This window comes from Patiria miniata, unplaced genomic scaffold, assembly GCF_015706575.1.
Source record: "Patiria miniata isolate m_02_andy unplaced genomic scaffold, ASM1570657v1 HiC_scaffold_2, whole genome shotgun sequence".
NCBI classification, from domain to species: Eukaryota; Metazoa; Echinodermata; class Asteroidea; order Valvatida; family Asterinidae; genus Patiria; species Patiria miniata.
Genome location: NW_024037058.1, coordinates 9,364,270 through 9,384,221, shown reverse-complemented (window position 1 = coordinate 9,384,221; position 19,952 = coordinate 9,364,270). Strand labels below are relative to the sequence as shown.

The following is a 19,952-nucleotide window of genomic DNA, read 5'->3' as shown; positions in this document are numbered from 1 at the left end:
AAATGCAACAATATGCAACAACTTTTTACTAGTGTTGCTTTCTGTTACATATTTAGCAGGTTTAGGGTTAAGATTTCAACAATATCAGAATTTTCGAAAGACTTAATCCAAGATTGGATTTGGATCCCCTCTAATGCAGTGGGTTCCACATGAGGTGCATATATATATGCTTGGAATTCCTCAAGTCCCAATTTCAAAGTTCACAAGACTGAAGCTGATTTATCTTTGTTGATTGCTCATTCTACAACTGCGAGGGCTAAACTGCACTTTTCAAAGCCCGGCTGCAAAAGGGGAACAGAATCAAAATCCAGCCTCGGACCATGACTGAAGTTTTTTAGGGAGCTTCTAAGCCAAGTGCCAAGCCCAAGGGGCACTCGGCAGGAACCCCCTGGCACAGGTCCACATTCCCACTCTGGAAGACCCCCTCCCGGCTTGCCCCGGGTCATGAAATTGGATCATCCGTCCCCCCAGTCTGCTTTCAATTTCCAGCACCTGAACGGGAAGTACCTGCGATTCATTTTGCTAGATAACCATGGCGATGTCCACAGATCCATACATTCTGGTGACTCACCTGGGTCCCATGGCAACAATGGGCCCACAAAACCCGGAGACCATCATCTACTGATGACAGTTATTAAACACACCTTTTATTTGTGTCCAGAACGCCTTATTTTTGGTGGAGGTTATAAAGCCCAGATTCAGCGATCCTGAATATGAACAAGTTTGGTCAAACCTAGTGTGGTATAGTACTATGCCTCAGTTGTGCACGTCAATCGTTTTTCATGTGCAAAAGCGTTTGCTGGACTTTGTTTGAGCTCTTGTATTTTAGTATACAAGTCGTTTTTACAGTTGCAGCTGAAAGTATACTAATTTTGCCCTTAGAGATACAGTACTTGCAAGGGGCAAGATAGTTTTTTTTTTCACAGATAATGAAAGCTATGATATTTTTGGTCATAAAAGGGGCACTGCGTCCTGGAAAGTGCCCAATTGGGCTAAAAACACCCAGTGTTTTAAATGACATGATATTAATTGGAAAGCGCATAATTTACAATGTAAGAGTAGAATAAATGTTGTCACAACAACCATCATCTAAAAATTGGCCATTTCTTTGTTATTGTTGCAAGAATGAATTTTGGGGGTCAACATTTTGACTCTCCAAAATCAAGCTGTTTGGGTGCTTGTCGTGAACCCCGTCGTATATGTTTCACCAGTGCATCGCATGCTATGGACATGCGGGGAACAACGTGTGTATTGGTGCTTTGAGGCAAATAGGACCAAGTTATGGGGATTTTCTGCTGTCCCCACAGCGTTTTCGGTCCCTATAGTACCACAGGACAACTCGTGTGTAGTCCCAACAGTTACGGAACAAGTGTGATTGTACACACACACACACAGCATTTGTTGTCTTGACAAAAGCCGAGGCAACATCCAAGGAGATTCGTATTTACGGCTGGAAGTACGTATGCGTACTATGCATGCCACAAATTTTGGTTGCGTCTTTTCTCCGGAACAGTGGGACATTACATTAGTTTCCTTTCAACATGTCAACCAGAGCTTTGAAGTAGGATAAGTAACAAACAGGAAAATTTCAGCGATTTCAAAAGTCAGGATGATGTACCGGTACCCCTTTTAGAAACTGAGCAAAATTGCTCATTTCAAGCATTTTTGACACTGCTTTTTTTATGAATGTTAAATATTAAAAGAGCTGACTTAGCAAATGTAACCTTGCAACATCTAGGCATTACATTTACAGTATTATGAAGGTCACTGGTCATAAGTACATGTACATGTAGGCCCTTGGCAACTAACAGGTAAAGGTGCGTGAATTCTGGTCATGAAAAACCTGCTACTAAAATGAAATCAACTCACCCCGAGCTATTATGGTACGAACCGATGCATAAACAAACCCAACATCCTGACCCACTCCCTCGTTGTGATAAAGCACAGATGGACTCTACCAATCACTAGGCCAGGGAGGAGGGGGGGGGGAGAGTTACGGAGGGGAAGGTGATCCATCCAGGAAACTCCCCACTTCCTTCTCTGGCCCGTTTGATGGACGTATCTGGTTACCAGCCAATTAATTACCTGCACCTGCGGGCAAATGTTGCCCCGGCGCAGGTGCCCCTGAGATACGTTATCAGAATATACACACAATTAAAAATAGCGGGGGGCCGGTGACAGACGCGCTCTCCCTGGAACTCCTGCAATCTCCCGTAGGACAGGGCTTCTCTTATGCCCTCCTAATTAACCGATCGAGAAGTTAAACCTTGATCGAGAAGTTAAACCCTCTCCTTTTTAGTTTCGATCATACTGAACTTGTTGGGACCTGGAATTAGGTCTGGGTTCATTCCCAGTCGCAGAAACAAAAACTACCATTCATCCAGAAAGTGTTTCATTATGTCGTATCTGGAGCAATTTAAATCTACTTCTGGTAATCCTAAATTAAAGTCCGCTCCAGTCCTTCACAAGTGATTGAAGCAATTCGGTCTCATCAAACTCCCCGCCACTGGTACCTGTGACTTTTTACCAATCCCTTGGGGAGGAGGCAAAGCGGTAAATGCTTAAATGGGTAACACTGATCTGACTAAATTGCTCAAGGCTCGTGGCACTCCGCAAAGGTTAAAATAAGACATAAGTGACCAAGACCACTTTTTGGACCAGAAAAGTCTTTGGAGTGCTTTCTGAAAAGAGGTACACAGAGAGTGCTATTTCACTTATTAGATTGCACAATTCCATGCTGAAATCTTTGACCACTTGTGCTAGTATGTAAACTATATTGATGTTGTTGAACAGAAAATAGCAAATCAGTCTCAACGCGTCATATGTACATATCCTCATATGTGTATATCCTCTTTATGATAAGCCATTAATTCTTTACATGTGTTTGGTTCAGACATATTTACATGTACATGTAGGCAGCAATTACATGGACTATAAATAAGCATGCACATAAAATCAAATACAGAAATCATATCTTTGACTTACCATATGGTTGCAGCCACCGTTCTTCTCTATACAGATATTGCATACAGGGCACTGCAAGCAAATAATAAAACCATTTTTAAAACCCAGCCATTGCGTGATGCAAGTCCACATATAAAGCAGAAATATACTTAAAATGGGATCCCGTGCACAAGTACCCCCTCAACGGTAGGAAAGGGAGAGTTGGAGGAGACCACTCGGATTGACATTCGAAGGCATTGCCAGTGACCCCTGATGCTCAGCGAAGATACGCTGCTATATACGCGCGCAAACTAGTACGCAAATGCGGTGTGTCCCGACATCCGTCCATGGGGCTCTCGAGGTTGGTAAATATAAAGCGCCCTGCCCTCTCTTATTCGCGTACAGAGCCCATACTTCTTTGCCAATTAATTAATTTTACTCTCAATAAGAATTCCACTTTTGAATTTAACTACTTAGGTACAGTGTAATGTCAAGTACATTCACTTCGGTTGGTGGCATAATTACAACTTCCTTAACAAGAGGGGTGGGGGGGGGGTGGTGGGAGAGATTGGGCAGAGACAAGGGGTAGTGAGCCTTAACAGCATCTGACACTTGATGGCGCTGTTCATTGCGGGAACTGGGAGAACTGTTTCAGAGGAGGATTGGACATTATATGCACAATGAACAATAAAATGTTGACTCGTGACGTACATTGTAACTTATAATAATGTAGCCTAGAAATGCAACTTGGAAATATAACACAATGACAAATTGCTTCAGTTTAACAAACCTGGACTCACAAACATTGCACGGTATAGGTACTAGACTCTTCGTGATGTATATTAAACTTCAATGGCCCCTACTGAGCTCTGCTCAATAGCATGGACAATACTGTGTACATGGTACATAAATTCAAGAGGGGATCAAAGGGAGGAGGGAAGGGGCTGGTTTGGGTTGCTACCCCCCCCCCCCCCCCCCTATCCCTCCTCTCCCCCCCCCCTTTCTCCAATGATCAATGTTAACTACCACTATTTTATATCATGAAAAAATAATACCAAATTTCTGAAAGTCCTAAATAACGTCATCAAAGCTTGATTCATTGCTGTGGGCTTTCGGTCTTTTTAGGCCATTTTTGTTTAAATACTTGCATTAGTGAAAAAAATTTGGGCGTCCATTTTAACACTCTTTTTCGATTTCCGATTTTTTTTGGTGGCGATTTCGTAATCCAAGTAAAACTGCCTCATGTCTTGACTGCAACACATCATCCTACTCTTGATGGCAGACTGGAATTAATTTTGAGCCACATGACATCCCTCAGGATTCATGTGAAATCCCACTCCGCCTCAAGTCATATTAGATGGAAAGCCAACATCAAGTTTATCTGCAAGGAACACATGATGTTGATGTGGCAATCCACGCCCAATAACCAATTTCACATAAATAGCTCCACTGTCTCACAAAGACACCGTGGATATCCCAAAAACCAAATAATTTGGAAATCTTTACACTGGGGTGTGCCCTTGGCTGACATATTTTATAAAGACTGTGTTACTCAGTGTTGTCCAAGGACTTGCAAAAAAAAATCAAAAAAAAAATCACAAGCTTTAATATTTAGGTGGGACTCGAACCCATGACCTCCTGCTTACTACTGCAGCTGTCTTACCATTACACCGCCGAGCTTGCCATGGTTGATTAGCCGATTCGAGTCTGATGTAGTGGCAATACAGCATACAAACTTTTTAAATACATTTTCAAGCCAATACCCTCTCTGGAGAAGATGTGTTGGGGGCAGGAAGGGGGGCTTGAAATTGCCACCTCCTCAAAATTGTAACTTCTAAGTCACTCCTGAAGAGTCCTTTCCTGACCCCTCTTGTTATCCTATGAGTTGATACGTGTACATAGTATATCCGTGCACTGTCTCCGGGGGTACCATTTTCTACCGATGTATTGGCCTGAAATAATCCCTTATCTTCTTGAGTGGTCCCCACCCAGCCCTAAAATCAAACCCCTCCTCATGCCATGGCTGGGGACAGTCAGTTTGATCAGGAACCATTGGACAGCCTTCCAGTTGGCCAGCCTCCGTGAAGACCGTGATGTGCCTTCGGCCTCTTAATGTATGCCAGGAAACATGACTGGTGCCACCCATTTCCTTCCCCTAGGTCAACAACATTACGGAATCCCGCTACGCGAACCACAAAAACCACAGCCACTAATCCCCGAAAGACACTAGTGTCAAACCTCACTGGCCCAGGTACTGAGAGAATCTGGCGATTATCCGGAAAGATTAAACAGGAGCTGATGAAATATGACTTTACAGATTGAGAGGATTAATCGGCAGGTAGTGGACACTTCCACACGGCAGGGTTTCGAATTTAGAGAAGGATGTTTTATGGCCGACAGTGGAGGTCGATGAACTTGAGGGGTAAACGTACCGGGTAGGGTTAAGCTTGGAGGTGTTTGACCTTAATACCAGAAACAAACCCTTGGTCTTTTTTAGATATTGAGGACACAAAAGCAGGGCACTATATGGAGTGGGTACATAAAAAGTTAACCTGTTCAAATAGTGCCCCTTGTTGGGTCCACCATTTTTCAATTAACCCCAACTCCCGAGTGTGCAAAATCGTATTGAATTTGGAGGATTCAGGACTGTTTTATGGATTATGCTCGTTATGCTCTTTTTGTTTATGTTTGTGTCACTATTTCTGAGGACACAGAAGATTCCCTGAGGGATTATCTTTTATTATTTATCTAATTCTTATTTTAAACTAAGTAGTTCATTCAGTGGAATCCACTGATCTCCCATGGACCCAGTAAAGAGAAGACAATGTGAAGAAATTGCAGTTTTCAATGTGGGAGGAAAACCCCAGAATAGAACATTCTGACAAAAACCCATACAATCAGGCAGGGACTGAAAAACCCAATCCACATATTGGCCCAGGCAGGAATCAAACCCGAGTCACAGCGGTGGAAGGGGGACAGTACTGCCTGCCAACCTGACTCACCAAAAGTCATCGAGAAATATAAGTTTTTGTCTTAACAACTGTGCACTCCATATATTAATTGCCATCAGTTGTAAGAACATATAAATCACTTGTGGACCTTTTTTTGGTGCCTTTTGTGCAGAACACCTCATTCCTTCTCAGGTGCATGCATTCCTCTGATATGAAGAAGGTTTTAAAAGCCATTGTTATATCGTGTGCTTGGATGCTGTAATTGCATTGGTCTAGAACGGCCACGTGTCTGGACAATAAAAATGCATGTTACACACTGATATCCACTTTTACGTGGGGATCAGTGTGGTATCGCACTGTGCTCATTGCGCGTGTTGCGCTTGTGTGTGGAACCTGCCGGCGCACTAGCTTTGCGCAATGAGAACTGCAACGTCAACTGCTCAGTCTCATGTCCGGCAGGACATCAAAACCTTCAGTTATCAAAGGTTACATCGCACTGATTCAATTTACTTCTCACACAGTAAGTTACAACCATTTATCTTTTTTGACTTATTGGCACGATATAACAAAACAATTTTTGACTGCTGTGATGTGGGATACGCTGTTTTTAACCCCTTGAGGTGCATAGTCCCTGAGGCAGCTATACACCCCATGGGTGTTAAAAGCCTCATATCCCACATCACAGCAGTCAACAATTGTTAAATACAGTGGTAGAGGGCGCTATCAACAAGATGGATCACATCAAGCCTTGGGAAGTTTGGCACTCGGACCTCAGATATAATCCAAGCAAACCTCACTCATGTGCATTAGCATGAATATGGCATGTTGAGGAATGCTCCCGAGGTTGGATTTGAAGTTCCCGAGGCTGGATTTGATTCATCTTGTTGATAGTACCTGCTACAGACGTGGTGCCTTTAACAGCCCTTGCCAGGGATGGGCTGCATTGGGGGACAAACTCCAAACCCAGTCTTTGACCACGACTAATGAGTAGGACGCACACGTCAACAGTACTTCCGCCACTAAGTTTATAAATCCTTTTTGATTACACTATCAGGCCAAGAAATCACTACAAAATTCCCCTGGTATTCATGCATGTTCTGCACTGTCAACTATCGAAACCTCACCACTGGATCAGACTTAGGAAAATGTAGGCAATTTTAATTTTCGGTTGATCACTCAATGGAAGTAGGGGAGTGTGGCCTGGTGGTTTGGGTTTGTGACTCATAATCAGAGGGTCAGGGGTTCGAATCCTGCTGCTGGCCATATGTTTTGTCTTTGGGCAAGCCCCAACACCCCTATATACCTGCCTTTCTCCAACCGGAGTACAAATGGGTACCGGCATTAGCTGGGGAGTAACCTGCAGTGGACTGGCATCCCATCCAGGGGAATAGAAATATTTGTAGTTGTTTCACATCAAGGAAACTGGAGATAAATACCGGCCCGATGAGCAAGATTGGCTCGGGACAGACTTTTAAACTCACAATGAAACAGACACAGAAAACCACAATGGTTTGGCACATCACAGTCACATGTGCAGCCAGTGCATCGACTGACGTAGGCAATCTATTAGCTTGCGGTATTTGGTACTATTATTACACTTAACATTCCCACAACTTGGCACATTTGATTGTCTAGTGTGAACAGAGTCTAGACATCTGGTCTAGCGAGCATTTAGGTTTATCATGCATGAAGACAAATACTTAAATCATGTTAACTGTCAGTTCCAATTACAAGCTATGTAGTCATGTTTACTTTCGGCTCCAATTACAAGGTATATGTTATATATGGGGTCGTTCAGACACCGTTTTAAATTCCCTTAAAACACTGGTTGAACTCGATTCAGTGTAACTTTCTTGCTAAAACGATGTCTGAACGCTTTTTTATTTGTTCTTCGTGACCTTAGAAACTGAGATAAACTGCTTCGAGTTGAACTTTCTATATTTAAAACGATGTCTGGACGCTCGGTAGTTTTATTTTTACGACGGGCCTCCCGTGGTGAGCGACCGTTTTAACTTTTACCGTTTTAGCTAACACGGTGTCTGAACATGGCCTATGGTCCTCTTTTTTCCCTTTTGAAACAAAAGTTTCATTAACCTAACCCTGCCAAATGCATCACAGTGCATCAGGTGGAAAAGTCTGGTGCACTTTGATTGAAAATGATACCAACACCAGTGCATAAACCGGCCACTTCTGAGACACTTGAGGGCTAGTCCCATAGAACAATGCCAGAGTTGTATCCTGCTGCGTTGGGGGACCACAGACTCTGAGGCAGTTTGGCCTTGAGACTTTTGGCCTGATGGATCTTGCTACACTGGGCAGGCTTGTCATTTTGACAAGTGTTGCATGTTGCTGCGTTTGGCAGGGTTTCAAGCCAATATACCCTGGAGGGTTAGGGTTAAGCTCTGCTTGCAACTTTTCCTGTCCACCCCCCCCCCCCCTTGCAAACACCTGCATGTAGTGAACATTGAACAATTGTTGATTGCTGTGATGTGTGATACGGTGCTTTTAAAAAATCACGTCAAAATCAATATTGAGTTTCTTAGTATTTTTGAGGAGCCAAGGTATCCAAGATTCACACTATGCATTTTTGTTGGGACAAAATACTCACAAAAGTGGAAAAACTGAAGAACTTTTTCACTGCCGTTAGCGGCACAATGCAATTTTTTTTCAGAGCCGTTTTTCTTGAAATAAGGTTGGCCAAGTTCGGCGGGACACTTTTGAAGTTCCTGCAGTGTATCTTTCAGGGGTGTGAGTGACCACTGATAAAAATAGCTGAAAACAGCTGAGAAAGATGTAAAAAAGCTGAACTTTTGAAATCTCCTATACTTTTGTACACAGCAAGTGAGGGGGAAAAGCTGAAATCCAAAACAAAAAAAGCTGAAATCAACTCTATAGCTGAGATTTCACACCCCTGATCTTTGGAATAAATTTAGCTACAGAAGTAATTTTTTTCCATTTGAAAGCCATTGATTTGCACTTTATGATGTACCGGTATGTATATGGGCCTTTTTATATGCACAAGTTGGCAATTTTTGTCGTGTTCCCTGAATGTATTTCATAAATTGTGAACTGTTGAATGGGATGTTGCCAGACTATTTATTCACTAAAGCCTCACTTTCATTTTTTTTTTAAATGTGGCTTAAAACATTAGAGTATGTTTAATCACAAATTTTAAATTGTTCATTAGAGCAGACTGGTATTAATTTGTAACGTCATTGCTTTCATTTCTCTACACAAGTTCCAAAAATGAAGATTATACCTCACTCTCAATCCAATATGGCCGACTCGTGAATAAGGCCCATAACTTGAAAAGTCAAAGGTGGGGGTTATTCCTCATTACGATATATGGCAGGTCACATATTCCCTGATGAATCCCTAAAACAGTAGAGTACTCCGGTTGGAGTGACAGACAGGTGGGAGGGGGCGGTATAGGAACTTATTGGGTTAACCGAATCACCGAATAATTACTGCTAGCCTGGGTGTCACTTTGTTGTCTGCTTCCAATAGCGCCCTCAGCAAACCATGAATGAAGCAAGGAAATAGAAAATACCGATTGCGGGGGACTTTTTATAGGCAGCAGTACTATGTATGGTCCAACTGTACTTACATCTTTTGTGTGGGCACTGATGTAGTTAGCTGTCTCGGAATCGTCGGCACATTTCGTTAGCCATCTCTTGATGATGTCACAGTCTGCTGGGGCATGGTAGTTGTTGCAACAATTAAAACTGGAAATAAAGAGAAAAAAACATTTGATAGTTCAACTTATCCCCCCCCCCCCCAAAAAAACCAATCCACTTATATTCAAAGATACTCGAATATTTTGCTCTGGGTTGGGAGGAGGCGGCGAAGGGGGCTTTCGATTGGCATAAAAGCACCTCCAAGTAAAGAAGACATGTCCTGGCCAGCAGGTCTGCAACATGTTCCTCACAAATTTGTAAATCTAGATGCTTTCTTCTGAATTCTTGAGCATCTTTTCAGAGAATTTAGGGATTATATTTTGGCTGTGGAATTTTGTAACCAAATGAATTTGGAAATTTCAATATTCCTAATCCCTCCTTTTCTCCAACTCCCTTTTCACCAACTGAACTGCATTCAGAGGGGACATCAAAGTCCCTGCCAAGTAGGGCTCTTAGTGCTGATTCGATCAAACTACCACAATCCAGTATTGGAGTTTGCAAATTTAGGGTTGTGATGTCAGGACTACATGGAGGAACAGCAGATGACAGTGTGTTGCATACTCTACATGTATAGGGCTCTAGTCTAAGCAGGCAGATTCAGTCACGCTTCACTGCTCTTCACAGTTCCGTTTTGTGCAGTGACCCTTGGTATGACACAGTTATTGAAACACTTCATCACCTTTCACCTGAAACTGACCTGCAGGGTTTGAAGGCTTTGAACACTGACTCTGAACACTGACTTCCCACTAGGAGGGTTAATACTGGATTGCCTTACCACCAATTCGTCTTGCATTGTGTGCATTCAGCTCGCTTGCTCTTGACTTCCTCTGCATAGACAACGATGGTACAGTCAGCACCCGGGCAGAATCTCAAGTTACTGTGATTCTGAAAGACAAATAAGGACAGTGCAATGGGCACTTGACTTGAACCTTGGCTTTCTTTGAAAAATCTGAAAAAATAATTGAGGCGTTCTTGCAAAATGAGACCGAGCTGGGCAGAGGTCGAAATGAGGGTTTGCAGGTATTAGGAAACAGAATAAAATTCTATACTGTTTATTGCACTTCAATTGGACAAAGAAAAGTTATGGCTGTTTAGTTCACATTTATGGACATATCAAAAAAGTAAATTACTGAGAAAAAGGCCTTTAAAGTTTTGTCGTCGTTAAAATAAGATGCCAATTGTTTTCCTTAAAAACACTTTTATTCAATGATTTTGATATTATTTCTTTGAAATACGTGTAGCAGACATATCAAAGATTACAATATCAATAGATCTAAAAATCCCCCCCCCCAAAAAAAATCATCCCCATTCTATTTTGTTTATGTTTCTCCAATACGACCAGTGCCCAGTTCCGTCTCAATTTGCCAGAATGCCTCAAAAATTCAAAACGATGGTGGTAGTACAATTGCTAAAGGTATATAGGATCATTTGCTTTTTCTGCATGTTTTCATTTGCGACAATAAAATGGCTCAAAATCTTAAGACGGCTGCATAGCAACTCCCATGTTGAAGTTTCAGCTCAGAAGATACTATTCATTTTCAGAAAACAGAGAAAAACAGATGCACAACTTTTGGTCTCCGATTCAAAAGTTGCAGGTTTATCTTTTGAATTGCAGCCCCTTGTCATCTCGTCACTCATGCTCATGCATGCTCATGCATGAGTGACAAGATTGTGCCATGTAATTTATGGAAGGAATATTATTTTGAGTACAAAAGCAGGTCTTTACCCCAGTCTTTACCCCAGTGACCCTATGATGACATTTGACGGTCAGTGGAGACCCATTAAAGTGACACAATAGAGAGCCAGGTCCTGAGGGACGCGTTGATAAATAGCCATGCAAGGCTGCCACTGGAACGTTTGTTACTAACTAACTGAGAGTATACAAATATTGAGTGGCTCATCGTGGAATGGGAGGAATATTATCGCAAGGTAAAATCTGGAACTTTCCATGTCACGAGGCGAAGCCGAGTGAACTGGGAAAGTCCAGATTTTACCGAGCGATAATAATCCTCCTATTTCACAATTTACAGCCAGTCAATATTTATTTAAATAACTGACATATAGATCCTTGTCATTTGATATATTTGAACTTTTATTTCGATACAAAATTGGTTCAAAACCACCCCTTCACAAAAACGTTTGAACCCAACTCTGTAGCGCTGGCTCTTTGGAACAATACGCACTACGCACATCGCTGAACGCACACACTAGCATGCATTTGCACACAAATACCTCGTCATGGAACAAGAATGATCCTAACTGATTCAATAGTATTTCCCATTCCCCATGGGCGAATGGGACTTTTTGAGCCCCGGTGTGAATGGGATCAACAACGAATGTCTCGTGATGAGAGTTCCACCCATCAAATGACAAGGATCTGTAGGTCGGTTATATAAACATTACTATTTCTTGAGCCGCTGTCCGCTAAAAAATAAAAAGGCAAAGTTTGTGCACCATACCTTGACTGACTCCTTGAAGTAGAAGTCATTGTATCTTAGTCTCGGCTGCTCAGACTGCAGAAGGGGGAGGACAAAGTCCTCTGGCGCCCTCATGAGACACTTCTCAGCCATGCAATGGATGCCTGGAAAGATAGTACGCAAGCAAAACAAAAATGAAACGCTAACATCACAATGTTCCAACCAGTCTTAACAGTATCACTGAAAAGCAACAAAAAAAGTAAATAAAATAATTTTACAAATTGTACGGAGGACCTGTTTTAATGGCACATCATCAGGTCAGGTCGAGAGAGTATCTTAAGCCCTTTTCACACGACACCAAAAAAACTTGCAAGGCTTGAGACAAAATGTACGTTTTTTTAAAGTGAAAATCTTATTCCTTTCTTTGTCATCATTAAGGGGTATATGTGAGGTGTTCTGGCAAAATAAGACTGAGCTGGGCACAGGCCGTAGTGGAGAAAAATGCAAATAAAACCCCTAAAACACGAATGGAGGTGAATTTTTTCCTGATTTTTAGATTGATTGATGTTGGTAATCTTTGATATGTCTACTTTACATATATGTTACAGAAATAGTATACAAATTGTGGAATAAGTTTTTTTAAGGACAAACAGAACTTTAGAATATTTCATTTTCACGAATACAAAACTCGAAACTTTAAAAGGAATAAACATCATTTGCTTTTGCTGTAATTTTCAGAAATTGATGGAATTGGGGGGTTGGAAATATATAGCAAATATAGTTACACTGACTTTTTTGAGGTTTTGGGTTCGAAAATGCTATAAAAACCAAGAAAAACGATCATTTTCCTGTAGTCTGGTTCCCTGACTCCATATAAGAAGAAACAGAGCAGTTTACATACATTGGGGAATTGTAAGGTCAGGGAACCAGTCTAGCTGGCTCGTACCCGTTCATAGGTTTGTAATCGATTGCAAACAAGTGCGATGGTCAATTAGGGCCAGTATTTGAAAAAAAGCCAGTTGTTTCCAACGCTGATCGGCCGATCAGCGTTGGAAATTGATACAAAAATACCACTTTTCTTGAAAATGACAGTATACCAGGTGCCATGATTTTACAGGATGCTTTACACTGTCATTCACTAACAGTCCAGCAAGGTATTTCAAAATGATTTGGTACTTTTATTGTTTGATGTTTGCAAATGTTGTATTTTCCCTTTTAGACCTTTTTCTCAAAATGTTTCTTTTTTGACCTGTCAATAAATGCAAACTTTAAACAGCCATTGCTTGTCAACTGAATGTCCAAAATAGTATTGAGGAGAATTTCATTCTGTTTCGTATAAATACCCGCAAACCCTCATTTCGACCTCTGCCCAGTTCTGTCTCATTTTGCCACGATGCCTCATGTGCAGTGTGCAGGGAGGCCATAGTACCAACCTGTTGAGGTTCCTTCATTGATGAGCACCACAAGGTGCTGTGTCCAGCAGTCCTTGCAGAAAAAATGGCCGCATAGCAACGACCTGACCTGCTCTTTAGACTGGTGCTCTATGCAGACCGGGCAGACATAGTTGCTGGGGGTGGCAGGTTCCTAGACAACAACATGTAATGGGAAATAGTAATCAGAGTGTTTTCAAACTTAAAGGTAGAGTCCATCATTTGCAGCCATCCGAAAAGTAACTGGCGTAATTATTGTTGAAAAACTAACTTGGTTGAAAGATAGTAAGGAGACTAAACTCCCTGTGAAATTATTCTTTCTGGGAAGCTGTCATTTTGAAGTAATCAACGAAAGAAGGCATTTCCAACGGTGATTCTTAAGAAGCACCGTAGGAAAATTTAAATTAGTAGTTCGTTTTGTTATTCAGCGCAGCGCGCACAAGTATTCGAACGACGCACACGCGCGCGCGGTTGTTATAATTCGTCGGATCAGTGCGCAATGTCGCGTATAGTTGCAATTCAAAACAATTCAAAACATGATTCAGCAACTTTTGGTTTGAAAATGAGATCTTAGAATGCTGTTTTTCTCGGAATGTACAGCTGAAGCTTAGCTGAAACTTCATCAGGTTAGTTGCTCAGTATCCTTCATTAGATTTTGAACTCTTTTGTTGCTTCAAACGGACAAAATGCACAAATTACAAATGATGGACTCTACCTTTAAAGGTAGAGTACCGGTACATCATTTGCAGCTATCCAAAAAAGTACCCGACCAAATGATTGTTGTAAAGCATACTTGGTTTAAAGATAGTAATGGTACTAAACTCCCTGTGAAATCATTCATTCTATCATGCTGTCATTTTGAGGAAAACAATTAAAGAAGGCCACTTCCGATGATGCGTCTCAAGACGCATTTTTGGAAATTTCCGTTAGTTGTTAGTTTTTAATTTGGTGAAGCCGTGAATGAGTGCGTGCAAGCGTTGAGTTACCGAAATATATCCATCTAGAGATTTTATGATTGATTATTTTTTAATATTAAATTGAAATTGTAGCATATGACTTTAACCCTAACTCCCTAGCGTGATTTACTAGGAACCATACCCATCCTGGCAAATTCCAACACCACATGGGAAACTGCACACAAATATTTCTGACTTTGATTTTTGAGGTGTGTTATAATAGGGGTACTGTACCCATCCTGACAGATTCCAACAAAACATGCGGTTTGGGGCTTGATGGGTTGAGTTCTGTTAGGGTAATTACATCCTACTGATGTAAGGGTACTTGTGCCATGTCCTTTTCTCGTAGCGTGAGTTACCGATAAAAATCTAATTGCCAAGCCAACAGAAAGTTATTTTGTTGGCTTTAAGAAAAATTTAATTCGTAACTTGATTTCAAGGATCTTCTGTGAGAATTTAAATCCACCCTCACTGCTTTGACTTTATGAAATAACAGCACATGGAAGACCACCTCTAAATGTAATGCGAGTTACCACGGAATTGCCCTATTACTCATTAGTACCTTTGTAAGGCTACTATCAGCTGATGGAAGCACTCCACATTCAGCCAGGAGGTTGGCTATGTCCTGCTTGGTTCGACTCTGAATGGCGTCTAGGTTCCATCGATGAGACATCAGAAGAGCCTTGGCTGCAAAGCATGGAATCTACAAGTAGCAGGAAAGAAGAAAATAGTGATTTTGAGTTGTAGCACGATTCCCAGCACTTAACTACTCATACTACTCGGGGTCTGGTACCCTATATCACATACCTTGTGTACATCAGCAGCAGTCAGTACCTCCTTAGCTAGGACTACTCTTGCCTCATCTATGATGAGTAGCATGTACTCATAATACTCTGTCTGGTCCCCTATATCGCATGCATTGAGTACATGAGCACATCAGTAGCTGTCTGTACCTCCTTAGCTAAGAATGCTTTTGCCTCATCTCCGGTGAGTAACGTGTACTCATAATACTCAGTGTCTGGTACCCTATATCACATACCCTGAGTACATCAGCAGCTGTCTGTACCTCCTTAGCTAAGAATGCTTTTGCCTCGTCTACAGTGAGTAACGTGAACTCATAATACTCGATGCTTGGTGCCCTACATCAGCAGCTGTCTGTACCTCCTTAGCTAAGAATGCTTTTGCCTCATCTCCGGTGAGTAACGTGTACTCATAATACTCAGCGTCTGGTACCCAATACAACATACCTTGAGTACATCAGCAGCTGTCTGTACCTCCTTAGCTAAGAATGCTTTTGCCTCATCTACAGTGAGTAGCCTGTACTCATAATACTCAGTGTCTGGTACCCTATACCACATACCTTGAGTATATCAGCAGCTGTCTGTACCTCCTTAGCTAAGAATGCTTTTGCCTCGTCTACAGTGAGTAGCCTGTACTCGTAAAACTCAGGGTCAGGTTCTCGTTCGTCCTCTGGCTCCATTTCATCTTGCCCCTCATCATAGTAGGCATCAACGTCTTCGTACTCGTCATACTCATACTCATCTGACTGGCTCTCCATTCTCGCTGGGGGACTTTTTAATCTTTCGAAAAGGAAATTTTTAATAGCCATGCTTTGACTGGAGGTGATTGATATATGCCAGCTGTAACAACCAGTTACATTGTACATGTACCTCTTTTGTCTGTTATCACCGTAAACACGAATGTGATCTGACTAGTTTTCTTTTTACTACAGTGGAACGCTGCTATAACGAACACTGCGGGATCCACACTAATTGTTCGTAATAGCGATCCTTCGGTATAGCAATTTTAAGGTGCAGGTGCTCCAGTACTCACTTTTCAATAAATAGCGCCATTTAGAACTTCACCCTGCATGCCCTGGTACATATTCATGTAGTTACTGAAAGACGACTTTGAAGTTGAACTCATGCCGACTATTCAATTATGCAATTACACAGTTTTTGAGCTTACTAACTACAGCAATGGCTGGCTTTCCCCTTCTATTCCTCGGGAAAATGATATCCACTTGTCACTTTCTGTTCATATTTTTCAACAACAATGTTCAGTACGTTTTGTACACAAAAATTGGGAGCCAAAGACGATGTTCAGTATACATACATGGTATAGCCGAATGTTTGGTATGCCAGTGTTCGGTATAGCGACGTTCTACTGTATTCAGTATATAAATAGCCGGTACATGGCACGGGAAGTCAAAGACATATTTGACAGTCTGTGACTGATCAAACAATAGGAGAGTTTTAATAATTTCTTTGAATGTACGGTACACACAGGCAAAATTTAAATGATCCTAGATTTTTTAAATCCAATTTTTTTCTCCAGTTGTTACATTTTTATGTTTATCATTTAGCTCTCAAATATCAGAACAAATTTCAAATTTTGTGGATCTTTTTAAAACATCAGACGAAACTGCTGTACAAAAGAAGGCCACTGTCAAGATGTTTTAATATACATGTAATGACAATCAAGCTGTACAACAACATTGTTTACATTTGTATGAGCAATAGGCTGATTGGATTCCTTGACTTTTAATACACATCACAGTATTAAGAGTCCCAGATTTTCGAGACCAATGTTTACATCAGTATGTATCATTGTATGTACAATGTTCTACATTTAGGACAAGGTTAAATGTGATGTACACGTAACTCGAAGAACTATGCTCACTGCATGTTTCGATACACTGAACAAGAGTCAGCACAGTCTATTGTACAATGTATAATCAGCGCATTATTGTGATGAAGGTCATTTCCTCACAAAGTATCAATGATTAATGATTGTGCTGATCCTCGCACCATACATGTACATGTACGGTACATGCACAAGGTCGATTGGGCAATGTTTACATACACTCCCCCAATGCTTTCCTGTACCGTACTTGGAAGGACAAATTGAGAAATAATTGTTTTCCTCTAACCAAAGTGAGACAGTGTAAAAGCATTAAGTCGGTATAACTAGCCTGGGTTTCAGATTCAGGGGGAAATTTAACAGTTGAATTTTTAAAAATGTTTTTGCAAACTTGTTTGTAATTTTTTTCTCCAAAAGACCAACCCTTCATTGGCAAACTACTGTTACAACAGATCCTAACTGCCCTGAATCCTCCAAAATCCTCTTTGCAAATTGGAGGAATTTGCAGGATTGAGGTTACATGGCAAAAGTGGGTTGCTGATTTCGGAGTACGCACTGTGTCAAGGTCTTGGGCCGGACCTTGTGTTGTTTATGCTCAGCCGTGCATAAATTTAGTCCTTGATTATACTTGACATCCTCCGCACTGCTCCAGGATGTCACTGCCTCTGCCTCAGCCTATTGACAGTCATAGCCGGAGGATTTTGCAGAATTCAGGCAGTGGTCACCCCTCCATGGACCATACTCAAGAAATAGCGGAGGAATTTGCAGGATTGGGCTATATGCTATTTTTCTATGAGGCCAATTGGAGGATTTTGCAGGATTGAGGCTACATCCTAGCAAAAAGGCCTCAGAGGGAGTTAGGGTTAACTGAATGATCACTTCTATCAAATACATGTACGCAGTCATAAATACGATGATTGTAACATTTTGTAAGCCTACATTTTTATGTATGTAGGCAACTGACCTATCGCTGTTTGCGAGTTAGCCACTCCCCTTAGACAACCCGGCTATGGAATGATGTTCACTTTGTTTGTCTCAGATTTTGTGCCTTCCGTGTCCATTTGTATCTATTGTAATTCTAAATTGTAATATCTATTGGATCATGTGGGTTGTTGGACTCACCCAACTACCGGTTTTAAAAGTTAGAAATGTTTTTAAAAAACAAAACAGCTGCAACCACTGACATCCAGATGTGGACATTGCTGAGTATATACCAGCACAGACTGGGACCTGGAGTGCTCTGAAACGTGCAAAACTAAAATCAGGCCAACTTTACTCACTCTTTAGCCAGAAAATTCTCCAAAAATTCCACTGGGCCAAGAAAAGGTCCTCAGTATTTCACCAACCAAGTTTGCAGACTCAATTCAATTTATAAAAGAGACATTTCTTCAATATTTTGCACATGAGAGGGAAGTTTGAGGCTGAAGACTAGACTGGTACATGTCCAACCATGGTCCACCTATTTGAAAAGTCTGACCTCTCATTCAGTGTCATTAGTCTGGTGGCTGACTATGGAGAAATGAGTAGAAATAGAGACTAGTTCCTGGTTCATGCCACATGTTTCTTTTGGCACAGTTGATTGATGCAGTACTGAAGCAGTGTTGGACTGGCATGACAGGCTGTTTCAGGTGACAGTCTATTTTCTTGTATTGCATGTTTTCAATACGTTAAGTTTTGGGACTCTCATACACAGTACTGAGAGTCCCAAATTTTCAGACAGTACCATCGTTGATAGTTATACATGTATGATGCAGTTATAGAGAGCAGGCTTTTGAATGTGTGAGGGAAATCTTGGGGTAAAAGCGACATCGAAGACCACAAAATGCAACACGAAAATATAGAAAGCAATCAGTGTACATGTACGTGTTTGTCAGACAGTGAATGCAATTTTAACAATGTGTTTGATTTGCACTGGCATCAACCGAAAATGCATAAGAAAATTGCACTTTCTACCAAGGTACATCATAGGCCTACATGTACTGTGAAAAATAATGAGGCCGAGTAAAAAAAGTAGTTTCTCGTCTGGCCTTTTTCAAAAAATGAAGGAAACAGATGTCTTTTTTGGCGGATTTGGCAGATGGCGGATTTTCCAAGATGGCCGATTGATCCTTCAATTTTTCTTGAATATTTTGCTGATAGGTCCTACAAAATTGTGTCAAAAGGAGCCATATAATACAATTTTGCTAGAAACATAAAAAGACATTATTTATACATGTACAATGCATTTAAAATAAACAGTTATGCAAAATTACATTGCAAATGCATGTAGGCTATGAATTACAAGGAAAAGGAAAAAAAAGAGGCGGCTGGGAAAAAAAGGAAGTGGGCTGGGGCCCGGCGAGAAGCCAAGGCCTATATTTTTTTACTTGGCCTAAAGGCCTAAGTTGTAGGTCTGGCACAATTTTAGGATTATATACATTGTAGAATTAAATGAAGACTGCTTTGACTTAGCTTTGACTAAGTTAATATATACGCCTATTGCCTATCGATTGTTTTTGATTGCCTTTTAGCCCCATTCTATGGCCACGCACTAGTAGTCATGCTAGTGCATGTAGTGTCATGAGTGTGGAGTAAACTCGGTGCTTGAGCACGGCCATGGAGTTTAGTGCGTCGCATAGAATGTGGCTACCTTAGTTTTAAGTTTTATTTACGTGCTTGTTTACACTTACAAAATACAACAAAACTAGAGGCTAAATCAAACAAAAAATATATAACGGACTGCATCAGATCTTATTGACAAAACAAGTGTTGATCAGTTACACATTAATTTCATGAGACATTGAGTAAAATCCAATTTATTTTTCATACCTTGACGAACCTTCCGCCATCATTCATCGGTCACTCGCAAATCGACTGGCTGCATGCAGACGGACTTGAAGGTACCGACTACTTGTATTTGAAATTCTGACTTTGCGCTGTATCGACTCTTTCGTTG

The 19,952-nt window shown here is 41.2% G+C and overlaps 1 protein-coding gene across 4 annotated transcripts in view; it reads right to left on the bottom strand.

The window, feature by feature from the left end:
* Positions 1–19,936, bottom strand: part of LOC119726444 (E3 ubiquitin-protein ligase ARIH2-like) — a 30,493-nt gene extending 10,557 nt beyond the window's left edge. The window contains exons 1-8 of one of the 4 annotated variants that reach the window (XM_038198097.1): positions 19,826–19,936; positions 15,735–15,954; positions 14,937–15,077; positions 13,422–13,572; positions 12,031–12,152; positions 10,347–10,456; positions 9,502–9,619; positions 2,986–3,036 (exon numbers count right to left, since the gene is read on the bottom strand). In XM_038198097.1, coding sequence (XP_038054025.1) covers positions 2,986–3,036; positions 9,502–9,619; positions 10,347–10,456; positions 12,031–12,152; positions 13,422–13,572; positions 14,937–15,077; positions 15,735–15,954; positions 19,826–19,848 — 936 coding nt within the window. In that variant the 5' untranslated portion in view covers positions 19,849–19,936. The other 3 variants (XM_038198100.1, XM_038198099.1, XM_038198098.1) reach the window with 3 other exon arrangements.
* Between the last annotated feature and the right edge of the window lie 16 nt (positions 19,937–19,952).